General features: G+C 42.4%; 1 protein-coding gene across 1 annotated transcript in view; it reads right to left on the reverse strand.

Annotated features, from left to right (window-relative positions):
• The window catches only part of C2CD2 (C2 calcium dependent domain containing 2), a 52,226-nt gene extending 30,043 nt beyond the window's left edge, over positions 1-22,183 (reverse strand). Inside the window, exons 1-6 of the mRNA XM_050933503.1 lie at positions 21,768-22,183; positions 15,918-16,016; positions 7,210-7,329; positions 5,523-5,627; positions 1,369-1,494; positions 920-1,040 (exon numbers count right to left, since the gene is read on the reverse strand). Of these exons, the coding sequence (XP_050789460.1) occupies positions 920-1,040; positions 1,369-1,494; positions 5,523-5,627; positions 7,210-7,329; positions 15,918-16,016; positions 21,768-22,034 (838 nt within the window). The 5' untranslated portion in view covers positions 22,035-22,183. The remainder of the gene's footprint in view (positions 1-919; positions 1,041-1,368; positions 1,495-5,522; positions 5,628-7,209; positions 7,330-15,917; positions 16,017-21,767) is intronic.
• Positions 22,184-23,352: the final 1,169 nt, after the last annotated feature.

The following is a 23,352-nucleotide window of genomic DNA, read 5'->3' on the forward strand; positions in this document are numbered from 1 at the left end:
ATTGGGCCATACTCAACCCCTTCCCACCAACAGACCTGCAAGGGAGAGGCCCTGACTGAGGAAAGAGAACTAAGGAGGTTTCCTTTGGAGTTTCCTCCATGCCCCTAACAGTATGATTACCCTCAACCCCCCCTCCCCCACAGAATTGAACACAATCAGTGCACTGTATTCTATGTCCTCCTCTTCCCACACCACCCTTGAGGACTGTACATATCTTGCCAAAGGACAGAACCATCTTGATAAAGATCCTATGCCTTCACATTGGCAACAGGGCCCTCTGCTCCTTGGCAGTGCAACTCCATTACAGCCACCTTATCAATTACTTCATCTTCTGCTGCCTCAGAACTCCCCGTCCTCCTTAACTGCAGGGGTGCTTTATGGTACCGAGCAGTGCTACAAACCAGTTTATCGACTATGGTTTGCTGGGGGCATAGAAGGAGAGAGAGTCATGATGTGCACAATCTTGGTTTGAAATAAACCAAAACTGGTGACCTGGGCATGCTGCAAAGGAATCTGCTCCATAGGGTTTTGGGAGAGGGCTGAGGGTCTGCTTCCAGTAACGATGGCAGGATGGAAAGGAACTTGGCAGGATTCCTTTTTGGAATAATTAGTTAGTACTTCTGGGATTTTATTTTGTTACAATATTTTGTGCCAGGACACTTAGCTTTGTGCATGAGTCTTTTAATTATTCAAATGAAAATAAATCAGTTACTCCGCCCCACCTACAGGTTCTTGGAAGTGGAGAGGACAGAGAGGAAAAAGGCCCAGCAGTGCTGCAGAGGCAGCAGATCAAAAGGAGGAGTTATCTGATCCATTTATTGTATTTTGTTGTGTCTGAAAGTATGACCACTACAGGTTTAAGAGTCACCCTCCTTACAGCTTGAAGCAGGATATCTGTCTGCAGTAGACTGTGTTTTACCTGCAGCACTGTGATCAGTCAGTGTGGCTACAATGTTCTTCACTAGCAGTTTTAGTTCATGAATCCTGGGAGGTTTCGGAGGGCTTGTGCCCTGGGGGAGAGTTCCTATGTTTTGTACATTCTGTGAAAAGGAACAAGACATAAGGGATCATCTAGATTAAAAATACTCAATACCTTGTATACTCACACAGATCAACATGGTAAAAGTCATTTGATATTAAAAATTACAGGGCAGCATTAGCAACAAAGTAGTCACCTAGGAATTTTAAGGTAAAATCCTCCTGTACCAGAGGTTATGTGCTTTAAAGCGTTTCTCTACGATTTCTGATCAAATAGCACAGTGTTAAACTTGCAGTTCATTCACGGGATTATGAGTGTCCTCTGACCAGATATATTAATATCAACAGAAAGCAGGTTGCAAAATTTATTTAAATGTATACAAGACTTACCTGTACCTCCTTTATTATATCTGTAGGTTTTGTACTCAAAATTACAGATGGTGAAACTGAACTAATTAGATTCAGGAAAACACCTCTGAATGGCTCAGATATTGCACATGTCTCAGCCATCTGGCCCTAGTACGAGAGAAAAAAGAATCATGCTTCTAATTAATCAGGAGAATAAACATTAATGCAGAAATTCAGTGGACAGCTTATTATGCAGACTACCACTATATCATAAAGCAAATGTTGTAAGAACGAGAGCAGGTCTAGTGCCAATAGCCAGACATACTGAAATGTCAGACAAATAGTCACTGATCTTAGCTATTAAAAATAAAAAACCCACATTCACAATATATGCATTATAATCACGTGCAGTTCTGAAAGAGAAATGGAAAGGGTAGAGTCATTACTCACCTAAAAAAGAACCTCAGTCATGATTTCATACATATTTGTTATGCTGTTAAAGCTCTTTTACCACCTGGGCAATACCAGGATGGCAATACAGTACATACAGACAGCAGGTCAGATTATCAACCTAGTACCACTGACTTCTATGGAACTAAGCGGACTTCCATTAGCTGAAATTTGGCAGCTTCCATTCAGCACACAATGACCATTTTGGTACTTCTTAAGCGCAAACCTCAGCCATGCCTAAAATAGTTCTGTATGAATGTTCAGGCAGCTCCAGTCAGGAAACTTAAGCTATCATTCCCATTCCCGCTTGTCATCCAAGAAATGCTTTCCAGATATTGATGGTTCATTGCAGCACTCATTTATGCTCAGTCCTTCATATTGCAGGCATCAAAATGCATTGCAAAATTTTGCTTATACATGGTAGCTTTGAGGTTACGTATAAAGCACATCAATGCAGTAATTGTTTGCTTGCCAGTGATCTGATAAAGCAAGTTTACTTTTAGCTACAATCAGTCAGTGGCAGCATGCTATTCTATGCTTCAGGTTTCTTCAATATTTAGAATTGAGGGGATATTTAATTAAATTATTGCACATAGACAGCAATTAAGAAATTCAAGAGCACTGGAAGTGGTCCAGGAACAATCTAGAAGAGGTTCAATTTCTAATGTACCGAGAGATGTAAAGCAGGCTATACATGGAGACGCTGCATAGACCTACATGACAGAGAATACCTACAGATGAAAATATATAGAGGAGTGTCTCAAACTGACATCTCATTTAGAAAGATTATACTGTTACAGACCATAACTTTTAAAGGAATGGAGCCAATTTACTGAGTCTTATATGAAACATTCATGTCTCCTGATTCTTACAGTAAGATGGAAAGAGTATCCTGATGTGTGCTGTGGTCAGGTGGGAATGCACAGCCATTTTGTACGCAATTGGAGGACTCACATTCTCTGGCAAAAAAAGTTACAGATCAAAAAAATGGATATTAACTATGCCCTGTTGCAGAAGCTAAACTATTTAGCTGCATTCCTGGCAGAAATATCCCAATAACTCACTAGCGCATCTCAAGATGATCACCACAATGGGGATGAAAGGCCTAATCCTGGGAGATGATGAGTCTCCTGCAACATTCTGACTGAGTTCCATCAACTCTCAACAATTTTGATGACAGCCAAGAATGCTCAACACATCACAGGACTGACCACTTCATTTTGCAACCCTACACTGTGCTTTAGAACTAGCATAAGTTGATGAAATATTCTTGCACTAGTGCACATGACAACCAAATATTCACCACAGGCCTAATAAATTTAAAGTCAGAGTCCCTTCTCGACCACTAACTTGTTGAGGGGTAGTATTAGGTGTGTTTGAACAATCCCAATCTGCGATATATATACACATCTTGTTTCACTACCCGCTTTATGATGTCACACTCTGAAGATGCATAGATACTGTTCATATAAAGCGCCCTTCAACCTTATTCTTCTCATGTTGTACTGCTGCTTCTCTCTTTAGTAATCTACTTAAGGGGCCTATTTCTATAAGTTGCATGTTGTTGTACTCCAGTATTAAAAAAAACAAAAAACAAACTACACACCTCGAAAGACTGCTACAATTAAACTTCCAGTGCCCACTTTGGCAGTGTCACTGTATCTATTTGGTAAGCTTATGGATAACAAACCTTCATTACACCTGCTTGAACCCGCCCCCCCCCACAAAAAAAAGTTAAAATAAATAAACAAACAAACCAACAACCAACCAATCCCTCTTTTTGGGTGTTTCCCTCCCGCTCACTGCCCACTTTCAATGAAAATTTAGTTTAATGGAATCTGTTGTTGAAAATTTGAAAGATTCCAATGAGTTCTAATTTTGCTATGAACTAAGTTATGCTAATTGTTATAATTAGCCTGACACTCATTGACATTTTCTGATGCTTTCATGTCCATGTGTGAAGCAGTTCACTTAGAACAAAAAACCTCCACTCACCCAAATTTAGTTCCAAATGTAAAGGCCTGGAAAGACGGATACCCAATGGTCATGGGCATTTGGAGTTGTGGGGGAATTAGGTTCATATAACGTTTTTTTCCCAAAGATTATATTCCACTTCCTTGCTGGTTTCAAGCAGAATATAAATGTTTGAAAAATCTTGAACTCTGTGCCCCATCTTCAAGTGTAAACGTTTACATTCAACCCTCTTTCTGGAATCCAACACAGGAAACATTAAAACTGCATCTGAATAAGCTACTTCAAGAACTCTTAACACATCATTTTTAGAATATGTTAGAACTGTTGTTCCTAACTGTAAAATATTATTTTTGTGACTGGGCAGTACAGTTTCTATGCAAGGCCATATCATCTGCAATACTAAAATTCAGCCAAGTACAGAGTGCCAAGTGTGATTCAGAGTCATCCAACTTTTGTCAGTGTAAACTAGAATCTTACTATTTCATCCAGTTTAACTGGTGTGTGTGAAGCACTGTGAAGATAAGTTCTTTAAGTGATGATTATTATTTTTGCATGTAAAAGTATTTACATAAAAAAATAAGGAACAGAGGGAAAATGTCATTTAAATGAAGGAGCTGAAATAATTTCCAAACTGTAGTTCATTTACAAATGTCAATATTTCAGGGAGTTTTGACTTTAGACCTATAAGATGCATGCTCAGTTCCCATTAACATTATGGAGAGAATGAAGCCTTTAGTTACTTAGATTTTTACAGGTTCTTTTAAGACCGTGTACAACACCCAATTCAATATAACTAAACTTGTAAATCCACAGTCAAGCACTTTTCAAAAATCAGAGTTTTTGATACAATAGGCCACACTGTTTTAGAGATATTATGACCTGTCAACACATAGATATTATTCCCAGTGATTAAGGTCATTTAGGTTGCCACACATTCAAAATAAATCTGAGGGTTTTTTCTTTAAGTGTTCTGAAGTGTTTTGTCATACATCAGTTTTTAATACATTTAGTTGTATATCCATGATAATAAAATTAAATATTCCTCTGCCCCCTCAGTCATCATTCAGTCAATACAACTCCTCAGAAGAAGCTCTAACATGCACTAAAGTCAACTTTTTAAGAAGGGAAAAAACACCACAAAAGTTACAGTGCAAGACAGAAAAAAGTAAGTGTATAGTAAAAAAAGCACAAGAGAACCATTTCTCATTGTTAAGGTACAAGTTACAATTTCTCTAATCTGAAAAATACAAAGTGGAGTGAGGAGAGGAAGGTCCCAAGTAGTGAGAAAATTCATTTGTAACTTGAAGGATAACATATGAAAACCAGAAAGCACAAATCATGTGCTTAGCACTATGGAAAGCCTTAAGATTCTTAGTCTCTCCCCAGCTGCCGCCAAACTAGTCATTTGTCAAGTTGACTCTGAAATAAGGTTGTCCTCTTCTAATACTAATGCAAGTGAGCCAAACAGTGACTTAAAAAATATTTTGATTGGGACACTTATTACAGATGTCCAAAAATGCTTTGAGAAATAATTTTATTTAAAAAGCAAGATTTTTCATGCTTTTAGATTTGGATGAAACCAATGACCCAACAAAAGATTTCTCTGTCAAAACTGGTCAACTCTACCTCAACTTAGGTTTAACACTTCAGTATCCATGTGGGATGTTACTGTGCCTAAGAGGGGACTCAAAATGTGCCCTTTAGTTTTGTTTTAGAGGACTAGTTAAGAGACAGACAAACAAACAAAAAAACCAAAAAACTTACTGACTGACCTCCTGCACTGCTGTTGGCTGGATTTTAATATTAGTTTCAGGGGCATTAAGGAAGGACCACACAACTTCAATGTCTTCTCCTTTCTCTTTCAGATAGAGTTCCAGCTGTTGAAATGACAGAGGTTAGTTCTTGTCATCTGCAGACTTGTTGTAAATATCTTTTAAGAGAAGCACTGGACAAAGCTAATCACTGCTGTAAACAAGTGCAGTATCACTGAAGACAGAGTGACACCAGCATTTAATTTAACAAATCTCAAATGATAGTGGCCTGAGAAGAACATAGAATACACTAAAAGGTGAAATAATTTCTTATGAGTATAGCCTAGGGCAGACCGGCACAACAGGCGGCCTAGGGGCCACATGCCGCCCACATTGGCTCACTGTGCGGCCCGCAGGGAATGAGTAGGTGGGCTCACTGTGTGGCCCACTGGGGGGTGAGTAGGCAAGCGGCAGGTGAGGGAGGGGGGCTAAGAGGCAAGTTGGGGGTTGGTGGGCTGAGGATGTGAGCGGGCGGGCAGTGGCGGGGGGGGCAGGTGAGCCAGTGGCGGGGGTTGAGGAGGCTAAGGAGGTGAGCAGTGGCAGAGCTGGGTAGGTGAGCAGGGGGTGCAGGGCTGAGGAGGTGAGCAGGGGGTCAGTGGCTGACCTGTTCTACTGATCTGGTCTGGCTCCCATCCCCTCTCCAAAGGTTGCAGCTGTCTGGAAGTGCTGCCTTCCACGCCTTCCTCGTTCACACCTCATTCATTCAACAGGGCCATTGATTACAAAGTGGGGGGGAGATCTTATTCTACTTCTAGCAAAAAGACATTTTTCTTTTACCTTAACTATACTACCTTAGGGGCCCACTATTACTAAGGTTTAATACTGCTGTTTCGGTGGGGGCAGCACTGAGGAAGGAGGGTTTGTTTCTGCGGGGCAGGCAGTGCTGGGTAGGAGTGTTTCAGGAGGGCTAGGCGGTGCTGGTGATGGGGTCAGCGGGCGGTTTGGCCCTCAGATGTTTTCTTTGGAGTAATATGGCCCTCGCTGCTTTATGAGTTGTGCAGGCCTGGCCTAGGGCAGGAGTTCTCAACCTTCCCCCCCCCCCCGAGCGCCCTCCCCCCACCCCACATACTATAAAAACTCCATGGCCCACCTGTGTCACAACAACAACTGATTTTCTACATATAAAAGATAGGGCGGAATTAAGAGATACCAAGCATGGCAATTGCCTGGGGCTCCATGACACAGATGCCTCCATGAAACTATGCTGCTCAGGCTTCAGCTGCAGGCCCATGTGGTGGGGCTTTGGCTTTTTGCCCTGGGCCCCAGCAAGTCTAACTTTGGCCCTGAAACTTGCTCACGGCCCTCCAGGGGGCCCCAGACCCCTGGCTGAGGACGTCAGACTCATGGGGGGGAAAAAAAATGTATTTTCATGGTCCACAATTATAAAAGCAATATTATTTATTTGCACTGTCTTCACAAATATTTAGTTTTAATTATACAATGAACTGGGACAAAAGTACCTTTAAAAAAAAAAAAGCACCAACTTTTGTGGACAGTGCTAACAAATATTTAAGCATTTTGTAACTATGAGGTTCAAAAGTTAAAACAATCTTTCAGTTTGACCATCGTAGACGTAAAAACATTGGTCCAATTAGTTTTTTGGATCTGAATGTAATATTTAGCAAGGGATATAATTTAAAAACTTTACCTGTAAGTGAAGTGGAGACAGTTTCACACTGTATGACTGACATTCTGTGGTAGTAGGTGAAGTATGAGACACATGAACAATAAACTGAATGGAGTCTCCCACTACAGTACAAGAAACCACCTAGAAGGGAATGAATAAATAAGGTTTTCATTCAAGAAACTTTCTACCTTGATCAATTAGAAAAATTATGAAGTTCAGAAATGCAGGGGACAAGGACACTAGACTTTCATTTCTGGAGACCAAAGTTCAAATCCTGACTGTAGTGTAAAGCATTTACAATTACTAACTCTCTCAAAAATTGGAGATTTTGACAATCAATAAAATGTTCCAAGTAAGTTCCTTGACTGTCAAACATTTCCCCTTCCCCCCTACACTTTCAAAAAATACAAAATTTTAGTCAAAGATCACATTTTTGCATCAAAATGATGAAATCCCAGTTTTTTCATATTTTGATGTGAAACTAGCCATCTTGTGAAAGTTTCACAAGACATTAAGATTTCTGGGTCACAAGATGGCCTGAAAAAAATAATGAAGTCGTTTTCGTGGAATTCCACAAAAGCAACATGTCATTGTGACACACAACTATCACAAAGATGAATTTTGTTGCATCATCCTAGTTTCCCTGTTTGTGAACATAACAAAAACGCCATTACATAATTTGGCATAATCAGCCTCCTCTACTTAAGAGATCTTTGATTAAACCAGAAGAAATGTTGAAATTTAGTACTGAAGTGCATTGGCAGAGTTTGGGGTGAATATTCAAGGGACAAAGCTTGTACAGTGCCTACCTGCAATATATGTTGCTTAACCCAAGGTAGCCAGTCCATTTGCTGTTATGAACAGTAACTTTATTTATATACCTCAGTATATACCTACAAATGCAAAATCTTATCCTCCCTCCTTCCCCAAGCCACTTTGGTTCAGGAACTGACTTTCTACATTCAAAGAACTTGCAGTACACATTTCACAACACAGAGGAGCCCCAGATATAGACAGTAATTCACTAAGGAGGCAGAATCACATCAGCACTCTTCAGTGAATAGACATCACAGTCATGCTCTTATAATGCAAGTACACTAGCTCAACGTGAAGTCATCAATTTCTGATTCAGGATTCGTTTCATAGGAACATTTTAAGTATGCTGTTAAAGCACAAAAGCAGAATTTGTTACTCTACTCATCTGTTCTGCAATCAGGGATTTAAGTTTTTAAAGTAAATCAATGCATCCTCTGGAAGACTGTGGGAGAGAAAACACGACAGCTCTTAATATCTTTATTAACATCAGTAGAGCAAATCCGCGGTTATCTGCTTTATATCCATAGACGCGGAAAGCCATAGATCATTTTTGTGGATTGGATGCGGATACAAATTTTGTATCCACACAGAGCTCTAAACATCAGTCTCTCCTTCAATGTACTTCATCTCGAGGGCTGCACAGATCAAATCATGGAAAGGAAAGGAACAGGTTTAAAAACAAGTTTAAGACAAACTGATGCAACTCCTGCATACAAGCAAGGCCTAAATAATTGGATTAAATAAATACATTCAGTCCCAATTCACAGCCCAAGATGCTTACAAATTGACTGTTCACTTTAATTTAATTAGATATTAGGAAAAAAAACTATAAGGGTAATTAAGCACTGGAACAGGTATCCAAGGGAGGTAACGGAATCCCCATCGTTGGAGGTTTTTAAGAAAAGATTAGAAAAAATACCTGTCAGGGATGGTCTAGATTCAGGGGTTCTCAGAACAATTTTTTTTGGTGGCCTCAGAGTGTGGACACCAACCCTTGTTGGTGGCCACTCTGACAATTTTTCCAAGCCCAAGTTCCGTGGCCCAGGCTGAAGTCTAAAGCTGGAGCCCAGATGCTGATGTCCAAAGCCTGCTGAGCACACACACTGGCCATGTGTCTGCAGAGGCGCTGCCCAGAGCCTCTAGGAGGCTGCGTGGTGCAGGGTGCTGAGCCCCAGCTGGTGGTGCCGGCAAACACCAAGGCAGCCACGAGCAATAGCTGGGTGCTGCAGGGACGGACCACAGCTTTGCCTCCCTTCTTTAGGGTTGCCAATTCTGGCTGGATGTATTCCTGGACATTTTATCACATGACATAATATTTAACTAAATATTAATCTTTAATTCCTGGAGACTCCAGGACAATCCTGGAGAGGTGGCAATGCTACCCTCCATCTCTGCCCAGGAGGCTATTGTGGCCACAGAAAAATCCCCTGCTGTCCGCACATGACCATGGCGACTGCACTGGAGAAAATGCTGGTCTAGGTATACTTATTCCTGCCTCAGGGCAGGGGGCTGGACTAGATAACCTCTCAAGCTTCCCTTCCAACCCTACATTTCTATTACTAATGGCCTCAGGGCCTACCGATTACGGCCTAGCCTTAATCACGAGTGAAGTCCAACCAATATTTCCCCTACAGTCCCTTTCTACACCCTCAAAAATATTCTTAGAGGGAAATAATGTATGTCTTCTCCTCCTCTTTGCCCCACCCTCCAAAAAAGTCTGTTTTCTTGAGAACTGATTTACAATTCGTATTTGCATTACAGTAACTCCTAATTTAAAGTCATCCCGGTTAACATTGTTTCATTGCTGATCAAATACAGAACATGCTCCTTTAAAGTTGTGCAGTGCTCCCTTCCAACATCGTTTGGCAGCCATCTGCTTTGTCTACTGCTTGCAGGAAGAGCAGCCCATTGCAGCTAGCTGGTGGGAGCTTCTAACCAGGGTGGACCAGCAGCCATGCCCCTCCCCCCCCCAAATCAGCTCCCTCTATCACCTCCCGGGTCCCCTAAGGTTCCTGTGCTGCAGCCACCCAGCAGGCTATCAATTGCTGGCAGTTCAGCTGTCCCTCCCCCCACTGCCTTGTGCTGCTGCTGCCTTGGAGCTGATCCCAGAGACTTCTGCTTGCTGTGCAGGGGGGAGGGCCAATGTCAGAGTGTCCCCCCCTCCATCTCCTGTACCACACTTACCCCTTCTCCATATAGAGCAGGGAGCAGACACAGATGGCGACAGATAGAGAGCTTAGGACAGCAGTTTCTGTCTCAACTTCCTGATCTACTTAAAAAGACAAAGCACTTAAGAATGGGTCAGCCTGCATCTCTCTCTCTCTCCCACACACAAGGTATGTGTTTGTCTCTGTCTGCTATGCTGTCTCCCCTCCATCATGTTTGTGCTGCCTTGTGTGAGAGGCTACATTAACAATGTGTTAACCCTTGAGGGCTCAGCCGAGTGCTAGTTCATCAGTTAGCAGCAAGGCACTCCCTGGGAAATATCCGACTCTCTGACTTCACCACCTCAATCAAGCTTCAGAATCATCAGAGCTGTGTACAGTATCAAATTGTTTGTTTAAAACATATACTGTATATATATCTATATAATATATAGTTTGTCTGGTGAAAAAAAATTCCCTGGAACCTAACCCTCTCTATTTACATTAATTCTTATGGGGAAATTGGATTTGCTTAACACCATTTTGCTTAAAGTTGCATTTTTCCAGGAACATAACTACAACATTAAGTGAGGAGTTACTGTATCTATTTCAACAGTTGGTTATATAGTCCATGGGGTCACTAGTACAACTCCATAATAATACATATAGTTTAAAATAAACAGCAAGCCAAACAAATGACAAATACACTCATGCTCAATCTGCTTATCTCTCTCAGACTCAACCCAGAAGTCCTCGGTTTCATTCTGTTTCAAAACAGAAACACCACAACTCTTCTTTCAAAGACTGAGAAAGTTCTTTATAAAAGGTCATTCCTTCTTCTAGGAGGTCTAACGTGTATACAGTTACTTACACAGGTAATATAACTGTTTCCTTTATCCTAAAATATGAAAGTCAGGCCTGCTTAGTCCTATACCCACTGGAATGGGTGCTTCATCTTTTCATTCTCTACCTTGTCTCAATGGAATTAAAGGTAAAATAGCCAGTATTTGTACAGTGAATTTATACATTAAACAGTGTTCTTATCTTCTAGCTCTGGTTCTTTTCTAGCGATAATCAGCTAGAAAATCTTATTCCCTTCTCTTCTTAGTTGTGATCAACAACAGTGGTTCTGAGCCACAAACTATTAAGTAGAAAGTCTGTTAATTTCAAGATCCATCACAAATATTTGCGGATTTGTAGTTTTAATTCAACAAGTTTAGACACTATTTTAACGAGAATGTGTCTAAACTATTTTAAAGTTTTCCATTTCACAATTTACAGAAATTTTATATTTCTATCTCTCAGTCTGATTTTAACTTTTTAGATTAACTTTTTCCTCAGGATCTCCAGATAGCTGAATTAGTAGGGGAACTAGTGCCTCAGTTTCAGTTTGCTCCCTCCTACCTCTCTAGAGAGCTATAAAATTTAATCTACTCTTTTCTCCTTGAAAAAGTGGCAACATGCAGTTAAATAAATAAAATAAAGAGATTTAGGTTTATTTTAGTTTGTATATTTGTTTTATTTCAATAAAATTATTGTTATGTACTATATAAACTCACACACTTCACGCATTGTTTCAAATGTTGCCGATGCCTCTGACATTCTTTTCTTCCTACCCCCTTTAAACAAGTGGGTCATATCCCATAATGAAAATAGATTTTAAGTGGTAAATTCTTAGCTTCCCAGTAGCGGTATATTTAGGGGTTGTTAAGACGACTGGCTATACGTATTTATTAAAAAAAACTCAGTGCGTCAATAGGATTGGCTGGCCTTTTCTTTCAAAGAAAAGAAACAGGCGCTACTATACAACACAATTTTATTCCCAGATAACTAGCTTAATGAAGGTTGAGTGCATATCAGTAATTTAGGACTAAAAATCCTTATAAGAAAAACCACACCATTAGAAAGCCAGAAAATTAAAGTGAAGGTTAAATTGACAATAAACCCCAGTGTTTGAAGGCATGCCAATTTATTCGTAGGCACTCAAACTATCTTAACTGTTCACCTGGAGTGATGACTAGAGAAAGGCAGGGCTCTCTTCTTCATCCACAACAGTTTCATCTCAGCCAGATCTCAGAAATACAAAAATCAGAGACCTCATCCAAGGCCATGTCTGGGTTAACCTTATTAGTCAGTGACCTTCAATAACAGCGTGAATCACAGATCATGTTTCTCTCCTGCCAGTAACCCGGCGTCTCTCCTCAGGTGTTCCGGGTAAGATGATGGATATCAAACATCTCAAGCGTGTTTTAAAACTAACAGATTGCCTTTTGCATTACTAGTCTTTACCTGCTTCTCATTGCTCTTGGCCAGCTCCAAAAGGGATTGAAAGGCTCCAACCACTACAACAGTGCTACCCTATGCTACCAGCTCTTGGCAGCATTGCTCAACTCTCTCAGCCAACCTACAGAAGCAGCACAGTTGCAATGGCAGAGTACCTGAATTAGGCCCTCAAGGGCAGGCTGCAAAGCCCAGTTGAAAAATCACATGGCTGATTAGCCCACTAAAAGAAGCTTTCTTTTCTCTAAACCACTTCCTCTCCCCCACAACCCCAGGGGGAATTTTTAGAGTATGAAGAATATGTCAAGCAGGCAATGTCAATGTTTTGAAGGAAAAGGAGGGATACTTTTGATTGTAGCTTAAAAACAACTAAATAGATTTCAAAACTTGCTCTTGCCTAGGCCAGATCCTTATGTGCCAAGTTCCAGACAAGAGGAAAAAAACCAAAAGCAAAACTCAAAACTTTTACTGCCAAGTAATAAGCCTTCTGGAAACAGATGATGGAAATGCTGACCAAGTCAACTATTTGTTGTCAAGTACTTCTAAAAACAAAATCACTTCATTCTATACAGTTAGGCCCTGTCCAAACTATATATTTTTTAATTGATTTTGCAACTGGTTAGAGGCTTGGTCACCTTAACTTGCAACAAGTCACATGGTTCACTTTGCATCCATACAGCCACTTTTCTTCCATTACAACTATGTTTGCTTGCCCACAGCTGGCACTCAGCCTCACCATCAGTGCTTCCTGGGAAATGCACCAGTTTCTTAGATTTTAAACTCTTCAAGGAAGGAACAAAGTGTGTTGGGATATGTTTGTACAGTGCCTGGCATAATGGGGCCCTGATCCTAAGTGGGGTCTCTGAATCTACTGCAAAAATAAAAACATTCTGGCCAGATATCCATTAATACCTCAGTAGGAGATACAGTGCCCTGGTAGACTTGTTCACAGTGTAGAACCTGCATCATGTGGACTAATGCACACAGGCATGTCCTACTGCAGAGTGCTGAGAGGAAGGAGACTAATCACACAGAAGAGATACACTCAACATAAAAAAGAACCCCATGGTGTTTATGCATAATATTATGCATACATGTATTTACTTTACTGTCGTTTTGTCCTTTCACTCCAATTCCTCTGTTGCATCCACTGTTGAGTCTTGTCATAATCTTAGTTGCGAGCTCTGAGGAAGGGACTGTGTTTTTTTAAATTACGTTTGTAAAGCACGTGGCATAATGGAGCCATGATCCTTGACTGAGGCCTCTAGATGCTCTTGTAATACAATCGTAAATAAAAGGGTGCCAAACTGGTTGCAAGAAGATAGCCAGGTGCCAGCCATGGCCTCTGGCAAGGGCAAAATGCTCCTGGCTGCCACAGCGTTGATAAACATGTGGGGCCTGGTCACACACCAGATTTAGAGCCACCCATGCCAGTAACTAGTTACAAACTCAAGTTGAAAGTTGCAGTGTGGACAGGGCCTAAAAAAAGGTTTCCATTCTGTATTATAGAATTTCCCATTCTAATTTAATGTAGACTAGTTCCAGAAACAGAACAATACAAAAGAGCTATTTATTTTTTCGTGAATTTACTATCAATGCTCTTTGGATCTACAATTAATGTTCTACAGGAAAACTACCAGAGTTTGCTAGGGAAAAAAAACCCCCATGCATTTAAAAAGAGAGAGTGAAAGTATCTATCAAAAGGCTCCTTCTTTAATTTACAAGTATTATGCAGAGAGGCAAAATATATTTGAATTTCATGCAGGGTGTGTCTTAAGCCAAGAAGAGTAAAGAAATTCATAGATAAGGTTGAAGCCATTTCCATAAAAACCTGCCTATATGATTAAGATAGCATTCAACCCAGTCCTGTCTATAGCTGACTTCTTTGCCAAAATGTTTCTCACTGGAAAATGTAGATTTGTCAACACCAAAACTTATCATCTCAACTAAGCTTCTATCACAAAGGTTTTTAGATCCAGGATGTTTTGTTTTGGGGTATTTTGGAGGAAGAGAAAGGAGAGAAATGGAGGAGACCCAGATGAATGCCTAAATGGGATATGGGAGACCCAGGTTCTAGAGCAGGTACATCCCAAGGGAGTGCCCTAATCACCAGGGTATTGACTTTTCTGGTCTGGGCTGGTTCTCTTTCACCCTCCTCAAAATCCCCCAATTTCCCTCTTATGTTTGTTCCACAAAAAAAAAATATTTATATAGATTCATAGATAGATCCTTCTGGCCTCAACCATAATCATCTAGTCTGACCTCCTGTATAAAGCAGGCCACAGAGCTTCCCTGATTGAATTAATTCCTGCTTGCAGTAAAGCATCTCTTAGAAAAAACATCAATCTGATCCAGTGGTGGCCCAAAGTACTATAACCATAGTACTAGCAGATCCAGCCTCCGGAGCATGCCCCCTGTGTTGGGGATCCTCAAATAATGTGAAGCCAACATAATAGCATCCTAGCCCCAACCGCTGGAGATAAGGAAGATGCAGATGGGCATCTTACACCGCGGGAGTTAAGACTCACCTAACCTACTCTGTGGACTGGCTGAACCATCAGCTAGCCTCAGGATAAGGGGTGTACAAACACTCAGGTCTTACTCTGAATGCAAATCTGCCATATTCTGGGTCCTTGCCTTCCATTTAACGAAGGATTTGTTATTAAAAACCAAACAAAACCAAAACAAATCTCAAACTGGGGAACCTAAAGTTAGACTACTCTGACTTACGTGCATAGTTCACAGGACTAACAGGAAGAGAGAAGTAATAAGAGAGTGGGTGTTTAGCACCTGTGAGAATCAGGCCACTTTGTGTTAGGGGCCTAACTATAGGCACTTAAGTTTGAAAAGTTAGTCATTAGCCTCTACAATTTTGTCCAAATTATGCCATCCAATGCAACTTCCACTGAAGACAGTAGAGTTGTGCTTGCGAATCTCATGGAAAGAATGTACATATTCAAATGGCCACATTCAGTCTTGTTTTAATGTTGTGTGCGTCTTAAAAAAACAAAACAAAGGCCTTCATATGCTAGTTCTCACTTAGTACCTTTTACGGTGACTTTCCACACCCATTAAAGACCAGGACAAAATTCTCATTGAGTTCAATGGGGCCAAGATTTCACCCTTAGACTTTGAACCTACTTGGCCTATTCTTATCTGGTTGCAGTTAAGTAAAACTTCTAATCAACAAAACATTCTCCAGAATGTTCCTTTCCTTCCCCACCCTAAGCAGATTTTAACAGTAATGAGAGGGGGATAGGAAAACAACATTTGGCCATGTGACCTTAAGAGACTCATACATAAAACTAAGAATGAACTCAATTTCGTGATCAATTGCTCGTACCCTGAAACACTCTGAAACTTATAATCAGCTCAAATAAGCATGCACAGGGTTTACAACAGTCCATAACTCAGAAAGTCCAACTTGACAAAGCTTAGTATTTTAAAAAGGAGTAATTACTTTAATTAAGAGAAAATATTAAAATTTACCTTCTCTTGGGCTGACTTTACAACACTTACAACCCGTCTAACTGCTAGCTCCAGTAGCTGAGGAGTTGTGTCTTCTTCAAATGTAAGCAACAATGAATCCTAAGAAACAAGTAATACGTTTTAATTAAACAAATTATTTTCACTTCAACACAGAGACACATTGTCGTTAAAATTTTTGAAACCAGATAATAGAAAATATGAATTTTCATACATAAAATTGCAGGGGTTTTTAATCTTATCCACTCTGCTCCACTACATAATGCAAAAAACATCCTGGAAAACCTGTGCTGAATTTCACTCTCATAAGGCCTGATCCTGACAGCAATGGGAGGTGAAGGCACTTACATACTGCAGGTAGTTCTATTGAAATCAATGAAGCTACTCTCATGAGTAAGTATCAGAGGGGTAGCCATGTTAGTCTGGATCTGTAAAAGCAGCAAAGAATCCTGTGGCACCTTATAGACTAACAGATGTTCTGGAGCATGAGCTTTCGTGGGTGAATACCCACTTTGTCGGATGCACGTAGTGGAAATTTCCAGGGGCAGGAATATATATGCAAGCAAGCTAGAGATAACGAGGTTAATTCAATTAGGGAGGATGAGGCCCTGTTCTAGCAGTTGAGGTGTGAAAACCAAGGGAGGAGAAACTGGTTCTGTAATTGGCAAGCCGTTCACAGTCTTTGTTTAATCCTGAGCTGATGATGTCAAATTTGCAGATGAACTGAAGCTCAGCAGTTTCTCTTTGAAGTCTAGTCCTGACGTTTTTTTGCTGCAGGATGGCCACCTTAAGATCTGCTATAGTGTGGCCAGGGAGGTTGAAGTGTTCTCCTACAGGTTTTCGTATATTGCCATCCGTTTGCTTTTGGAAAGGAAGATGATATCTGTCTGTATTTGTGCAAATTTCAGGACCAGACTCCTACCTGCCACATGGAGCCACAACCGTGGTACTCCTAACCCACCCAGCAATATCGTCAATCTATCCAACTACACACTCAGCCCAGAAGAAAAGTTTGTCCTATCTCGGGGACTCTCTTTCTGCCCTGCCACCCCCACCAACATGATATAGTTCTGCGGCGATCTGGAAGCCTACTTTCGCCATCTCTGACCTCAAAGAATACTTTCAGGACAACACTGAACAGCGCACTGATACACAGTTACCCTCCCACCAACAGCACAAGAAGAACTCCACATGGACTCCTCCTGAGGGTTGAAATGACAGTCTGCACCTATACATTGAATGCTTCTGTCGACGTGCACAGGCAGAAATTGTGGAAAAACAACATCGCCTGCATCATAACCTAAGTTGTGCAGAACGCAATGCCATCCACAGCCTCTGAAACTACCCTGACATCATCATCAAAGAGGCTGATAAAGGAGATGCTGTTGTCATCATGAACAGGTCAGACTACCAAAAGGAGGCCGCCAGACAACTCTCCAATACCAAATTCTACAGGCCACTTCCCTCAGATCCCACTGAGGAATACACTAAGAAACTGCACCATCTACTCAGGACACTCCCTACACTAACACCGGAACAAATCAACATACCCATAGAAAGAGCCACGACCAGGGTTAATCTACTACCCAAGATCCACAAACCCGGAAATCCTGGACGCCCCATCATCTCGGGCATTGGCACTCTCACTGAAGGACTGTCTGGATATGTGGACTCTCTACTCAGACCCTATGCCACCAGCACTCCCAGCTACCTCCGTGACACCACTGATTTCCTGAGGAAACTACAATGCATTGGTGACCTTCCAGAAAACACCATCCTAGCCACCATGGATGTAGAGGCTCTCTACACAAACATCCCACACACAGATGAAATACAAGCTGTCAGGAACAGTATCCCTGATGATGCCACAGCACAACTGGTTGCTGAGCTCTGTGCCTTTATCCTCACACACAACTATTTCAAATTTGATGACAATATATATCTCCAGATCAGTGGCACCGCTATGGGCACCCGCATGGCCCCACAATATGCCAATATTTTTATGGCCGACCTGGAACAACGCTTCCTCAGCTCTCGTCCACTCATGCCCCTTCTCTACCTACGCTACATTGATGACATCTTCATCATCTGGACCCATGGGAAGGAGACTCTGGAAAAATTCCACCATGATTTCAACAGCTTCCACCCCACCATTAACCTCAGCCTGGACCAATCTACACGGGAGGTCCACTTTCTAGACACCACGGTGCAAATAAGTGATGGTCACATTAACACCACCCTATACCGAAAACCTACCGACCGCTATGCCTACCTTCATGCCTCCAGCTTCCGTCTCAGGCACACCACATGATCCATTGTCTACAGCCAAGTACTGAGGTACAACCGCATCTGCTCTAACCCCTCAGACAGAGACCAACACCTACAAAATCTCCACCAAGCACTCTCAAAACTACAATACCCGCATGAGGAAATAAGGAAACAGATCAACAGAGCCAGATGTGTACCCAGAAGCCTCCTACTGCAAGACAAATCCAAGAAAGAAACCAACAGGACTCCACTGGCCATCACATACAGTCCCCAGCTAAAACCCCTCCAATGCATCATCGGGGATCTACAACCCATCCTGGACAATGATCCCACACTTTCACAAACCTTGGGTGGCAGGCCAGTCCTCGCCCACAGACAACCTACCAACCTGAAGCATATTCTCACCAGTAACTGCATACTGCACCATAGTAACTCTAGCTCAGGAACCAATCCATGCAACAAACCTCGATGCCAACTCTACCCACATATCTACACCAGCGACACCATCACAGGACCTAACCAGATCAGCCACACCGTCACCGGTTCATTCACCTGCACGTCCACCAATGTAATATACGCCATCATATGCCAGCAATGCCCCTCTGCTATGTACATCGGCCAAACTGGACAGTCTCTACGGAAAAGGATAAATGCACACAAATCAGATATTAGGAATGGCAATATACAAAAACCTGTAGGAGAACACTTCAAACTCCCTAGTCACACTATAGCAGATCTTAAGGTGGCCATCCTGCAGCAAAAAAACTTCAGGACCAGACTTCAAAGAGAAACTGCTGAGCTTCAGTTCATCTGCAAATCTGACACCATCAGCTCAGGATTAAACAAAGACTGTGAATGGCTTGCCAACTACAAAACCAGTTCCTCCTCCCTTGGTTTTCACACCTCCACTGCTAGAAGAGGGCCTCATCCTCCCTGATTGAACTAACCTCATTATCTCTAGCTTGCTTGCATATATATTCCTGCCCCTGGAAATTTCCACTACATGCACCCGACGAAGTGGGTATTCACCCACGAAAGCTCATGCTCCAAAACGTCTGTTAGTCTATAAGGTGCCACAGGATTCTTTACTGCTTTCTCATGAGTAAGGTTTTCTCACAGCTACCATAATATAAATATTTAAAAATAACAGTAGTAATAACTGTTTTCAGGATCTGGCCTAATAACTCTAATACTATTCTACAGCACATTATATGGCTGGCTGCATGATCTATCCCAAAATGAAGAGATACTAAACAATCATTTGAAAGAGTTTTAAAACACACAACAATATTTCTGTTAAGTATTAAAAACAAAAAACACCCCACACCTACAACACTGACCAGAACCTAGGAAGAAGAATATGATGTAAACGTAACACACACAAAGGGGGGAGAAAGAGATCCCTAAAACACAGAGGAATTTAATTAGCCTTGCGATGCTGACATTGTTCTGAGCAGTTGGGAGCCTAGCTGAGGGAGTAACAACATACTGCAGTGTCAGAAAGTGAATTCAGCTAAAAAAAAAAAAAGAGGCTACAGAAGCTCTTTGGGGTGTGGGTGAGGATGAGAGAGAATGTATGTTACTTTCTGTATCTGTTTGCCTACAGTGTGGTGTTAATTTCTGTCTTCTGGAACCTGTCCCCAATTCGTAACAATTCTTAAAATATTTATTTTTGCAGAACTCTCATCCTTTATCATAAACACCCATAATTTTCTCACACAGCACTGATATTTTAAGAGGACAATCAAAAGTATTTCCTACCGACCTTCCCCATTTACAATAATGCCTTGAGAATTTTAAATTTCACACACATGCACACACGCACATATATGCGTGGCTTAGAAATAACAGATGGCTAACAAAAGATCACCGGCTTGGGGAGATGGTGCTGAAGAATACACAACATAACATTTTCCAGATGGTTAGAACTGGGTATTTCCAATTCTACACAGCAACGTTTCAATTTCAGTTCAGGAAAATAGGTTGTTGTGGCCTGACCTACCCTTGCATCCCCACTTCAGATCCAGAGAGGTGGGTTTTTTTGTGTTTGTTTTTAAATACTATATATAAGTTTTACGTCCTTTACACAAAGATACTGGGAGTAGAAAGGTAGGTCAAATGTTGTGAATGCCAATTCAGACTTTTTTTGTTTTGTTTTGTTTAAGTTTTATATAAAATTCAAACCTAAGTTGCATGACTGGCATAATAAGGTGAACATTATCTTATTTTACTCTATTCTGCTCCACACTACAAGACTGAGATCTGCCAGATAAAGATAAGTTAAACAGAAGTAAACATCAAAAATCTGAAATGTGTTCAAAAGCATAAATGAGAGGGGTTGGAACTGAGAGTTTTGAGAGTTATATACACGGGGGAAAGTCTGGCTCATGATTGATATTAGGGTCATGTGACAAGACAGGAAGTTTCTACTGTTTACCTCAGAGGTACAGGACAATGTTATCAATTGCATATGCAGAGTCTAATCTTGATTGGTTGAGAGGTCAGTAACACCCTCTCCTGAACTTCCAGACATCTTGTCTATATATTTTTTAAAGGAAATAGTGGCTAGAACAGGAAAATTTCTAGATTTCACTGGCAAAGATATTCTAAGTGTAATCATACACATATTTACTTCTTGTTTTAGCAAACATGGTAAATAGCGGGCAAGGAAAAGCAGACGTCAAATAGTGACATTCACTTCAACATAATAAAATCAGGTAAACATTATGGATGTTTTATTAACAAATGTATATACAGTTAGCATTTTTCATAGTCCAGGAAAGACTTGATTCACAGTTAGCAAGCTAAGAATAAAACCGGAGTCTAGTGAAGTTCTAGCAGGTTATTGGGATACACAACATTTATTTAGCTCTCCTGGCAGACTTTACAACTACAAGAGTGCTCTCTCTAAGGGAGGTGTAAGTCCTTAGGGTGGGATTCTACTTTCAGTTACATGAGCGTACAATTAATTCATTGATGCTTTATGCTGTACTCCTGATTTGTACAGCTGTAATGGAAAGTAAAATTTGGCTCTTGCATTTCCAAATTCATATGTATTTACCAAAATAGATTTGTTTTTAATGGAATGACAGTTCAAAAAAATGGAAGGAATCATACTGATCTGGTAAGAAGTGGGAAGAAAGATTTTAGTTTAAAGCTTCCAGAAGGCAACTATGATGAACAGTGAGTAAAACGTCAACATTTGGAATGGAAAAAATAACTTGATAGCGTCATTACACAGCGATCTTAAAAATCTGAGGCTTCGTTTTCAAATTACTCCAGGACTTTAACCTACACAAAAGTCACAACAGTATTCAAAATACTACACACAGGATCCTTTTGGAATAAGAGACATAAAGCCATATTCCCCACTCTCTTTTCACTCCGATTTGAAACTCAATTAGAGTCAACAGGGTTACACCCCCATGAAATAGGACTGGGGACACATGAGCTCTCAAGGAACACACACTTGCAATAAGTGCAGATGCTCATATTATGGTAATACAGACGATTGCAACGTCGTTTTCAGTGCAAGAATGTCGCTATTTTTGTTTTCATTTTTTCCCAGGATACACGGCCACTTACCCCTCTCACTTTGGCTTCCGCATTCAGGGCTGTTATCCAAGCTTTCTGCCACTGGGTCCTCCAGCTGCTCAGAGACAGCACCCAGGCCAACAGGGTGTCATTTCCCTGCAGAAGTTCAGCCGACGCCGGCGGTTTCCTCCTGCTGTTCCGCAGAGCAACCAGAGCATATTGCACCAGGTAGATGGCCAGAGTGACCAGGGCAGCCACGAACAGAGTGAGCAGGGTAAACCACTGGATCTCGTCCACCCAATAGGCCGGCCAAGCCATGACTGCACATAACCAGCCGGCTGCCCGCTGCGCTGCGCTCCGCCCGTACGGTCTTCGCGTGCCAGGGTCCCTCCCCTCGCCGGGGGGAACAGTTCAAGGCATTTGCTTCTCCCGCGCTACCTCAGCCCGGGCGCTGAGAGCCGCCAGCAGCGGCGGGGACGACGCTGCCCTTTGCAATCCAGTGACAGACGCCGGCGGGAGCAAGGTCCGGCCCGAGGGCGCCCTAGGGCGGAGCAGGCCAGAAGACCCGCCGCCAGCCCCAGCCCGGGAAGGCGATGCCCGCGGGGGCCGCTAGGGTCCCGCGCCTCGCTGAGGTCCGGGGGCCCCTCGCCAGCCGCCTGCACCGCCGCGTCCGCTGCGCGGGGCGTGAGCCTTGCAAGCGCCGGGCCGGACGGGCAGGCACCGCTCTCGCATGGCGCTGCGGCCTCTCTGGTCCTGCCCAGCGCCCGCCCCGCGCGCCGAGCTGCTCCGCCCCCGCTTCAACCTGGAGCCGGTGGCCGCCGCGCCTTCCTCTGCCCTTCCCAGCCTGCGCCCCCTCACATCGCAGCCGCAGGCTCCTGAGTCCTTAAAGGCGCAGCAGCCCCCGGCCGCGTCCGGCCTTTGCAACCACACAGGCGCATCGCCAGCCCAGCGAGGAGCCGCAGCCTCCCAGCCTGCGCTTGGGGCGACAGGGCGGGGGACGAGGTTGCTTCGAAGGAGCCCAGAAGTGTGTAGCGATGGGCTGCAGCGGTGTCCGTGCAGATCGGGAACAGAGAAGAGGTCCCTCCTTGCACGTGTGTGTAGCAGACATGGAAATACGGTGAGGTCACCGCATTCATCGCTTTCTTCATGCAGCCCCCTCGGCCTGGAACAGCTTCCCCTCGCCACGTTCCCACGGCAGCTCTGCAAAAACAACTCTTCGACGCTATTATAGAAGCCACCTGGCTGTAGCGACATTGTGCCTCTCTGGGCCAGCGCTCCTGTTCCTTGGGGTGGAATCATTGACCCCACCGTCTCCCTGGCTGGGCCAGTCTATGTCAAAAAATGGTGGCAATTTATGAGAATTTGTAAAACATTTCCCATACAAAAACTGTGGTTGAAATATCCAACACTGGAAACATTTCAACCAGCTCTATATAAACTGGTTTTAAAAACCCAGCAACAATTATTTAAAAAAAGATTGACATGTTGACCAGCATTGGTCAGAATGGAGTACCTACCATGATAGGATCAGAAAGCATGGAGCCTGCTTACAGACTCCTTTGTCCTTTGCAAGCCACAGAGCCAGCTTTGCAGGAGCATAGGGGAGTTTATGATACAGGCCAAGGTTGTACAGAGG

Source organism: Gopherus flavomarginatus, chromosome 1 (assembly GCF_025201925.1).
Source record: "Gopherus flavomarginatus isolate rGopFla2 chromosome 1, rGopFla2.mat.asm, whole genome shotgun sequence".
NCBI classification, from domain to species: Eukaryota; Metazoa; Chordata; order Testudines; family Testudinidae; genus Gopherus; species Gopherus flavomarginatus.